The sequence below is a fragment of the Cicer arietinum genome, chromosome 6 (assembly GCF_000331145.2).
Source record: "Cicer arietinum cultivar CDC Frontier isolate Library 1 chromosome 6, Cicar.CDCFrontier_v2.0, whole genome shotgun sequence".
Taxonomy (NCBI): Eukaryota; Viridiplantae; Streptophyta; class Magnoliopsida; order Fabales; family Fabaceae; genus Cicer; species Cicer arietinum.
In genome coordinates, this window is record NC_021165.2 from 56,994,708 (window position 1) to 56,996,133 (window position 1,426).

Genomic DNA, 1,426 nt, shown 5'->3' on the forward strand with positions numbered 1-1,426 from the left:
TCGTGTACGGTATTTGTGTGTGTGCTTCCTAACATTCTAATCAAACCCATGGCCTTTCTTTTAGCCAACCCACTTCTTTAATAAAGGGTCTCACACCATTCAACTAACTTCCTAGCCAAAAACAAAGCATGAAGATAATATGAACTAAAAAAAAGTGAACTTTTATTCATATATCACAAATGGATAGTTTATTATATGGATAAAATAAAATTGAATTCTAAACTAAAAAAAAAAATCCCACAAAACAATTTACAAAAAAATATCCTACGTGAGAAAAAATTGAAAATTTAGGATTTTTCTTATAATAATACCTTTGGGTTGGTGTTGTCAGCAGCAGCCATATGGTACAAAAATGGGGTCAACATACACAACAACTTCTTTTATATGATTCATGAGGATCAAACACAAACCTCTGAAATCAAAACAAAATAACAACAATTGCAAGATGTGGCTCAACCAAATAGAGATAGATATGTTCGAAATCAGAGAAAAATAGTTGTGGATTGAAATAAATGAGAGAGGGAATAAAAATGAGAATTTGTGTGGTGAAAGAAAAAACAAGAGGGCGTTCCTATGCCACAATTTCGATGTTTGTTCACAATGGTAAAAACTCCGAGGGTTCTTTGAAGAAGGTGGAAGAAACAATGGAAATGAAGATGGATTTTATTATTTTTTCATCGTAAACATGAATTCTATTTATTTGTTTATTTCTTTATTGATATTGTCAAATAATTTAAATAAATCTAAACTATGCACCATCAATATAAATCATTCTTGCATCCAAAGTAAGTAAATAAGAGCAATCGATTTTGAAATATTATTATATTTTTGTAAGCGTGTGAGATAATAATTATACCATAAATAGTTGTACTTGGTTCTCTGTATAAAATAATTTTACGTGCATTAATATTTTAAATTATGACTAAATTCATATTTTTTGTGAAATATAAATATATTTATTTACTTTTATATTTATTTATTCATATTAAATTAAATATATTTATTTACTTTTATTCATTTTCCTTATATTTTGAAATAGATACACATTTTAAATGTCAGAAATGGATAATTTTGAATTTAAATTCAAACACAGTATATTAATATCATCATAGTTATTAATTGCCTTAATTGGCAATTTTTTTTGAATAACCTCTTTCTGAAAATTATGTACCAATTTGCCCCCTTTTCAAAACTAAACACCCCATTTTTAAAACTAAACACTAAAATGTCTTTTTTTTTTTTAAGTTTTTTTCCCCTTACAAGTCGCCATTTGGAATGGCGACTTCCTTAAGGAAGGTCTACTCCCAAATGGCGACTTCCAACTGGTATCTTTAAAATAAAAAAAAATTCAATTTTTTTTCGTTAAATTATATATATAATTTAATTATTATAATTAATAAAAATACATAAAAAATAAATAAATAGA

At 26.2% G+C, this 1,426-nt stretch overlaps 1 protein-coding gene across 1 annotated transcript in view; it reads right to left on the reverse strand.

Annotated features, from left to right (window-relative positions):
- Window positions 1-543, reverse strand: part of LOC101506338 (uncharacterized) — a 5,296-nt gene extending 4,753 nt beyond the window's left edge. The window contains 2 exon segments of the mRNA XM_012717497.3: window positions 312-332; window positions 334-543. Of these exon segments, the coding sequence (XP_012572951.2) occupies window positions 312-332; window positions 334-393 (81 nt within the window). The 5' untranslated portion in view covers window positions 394-543.
- Between the last annotated feature and the right edge of the window lie 883 nt (window positions 544-1,426).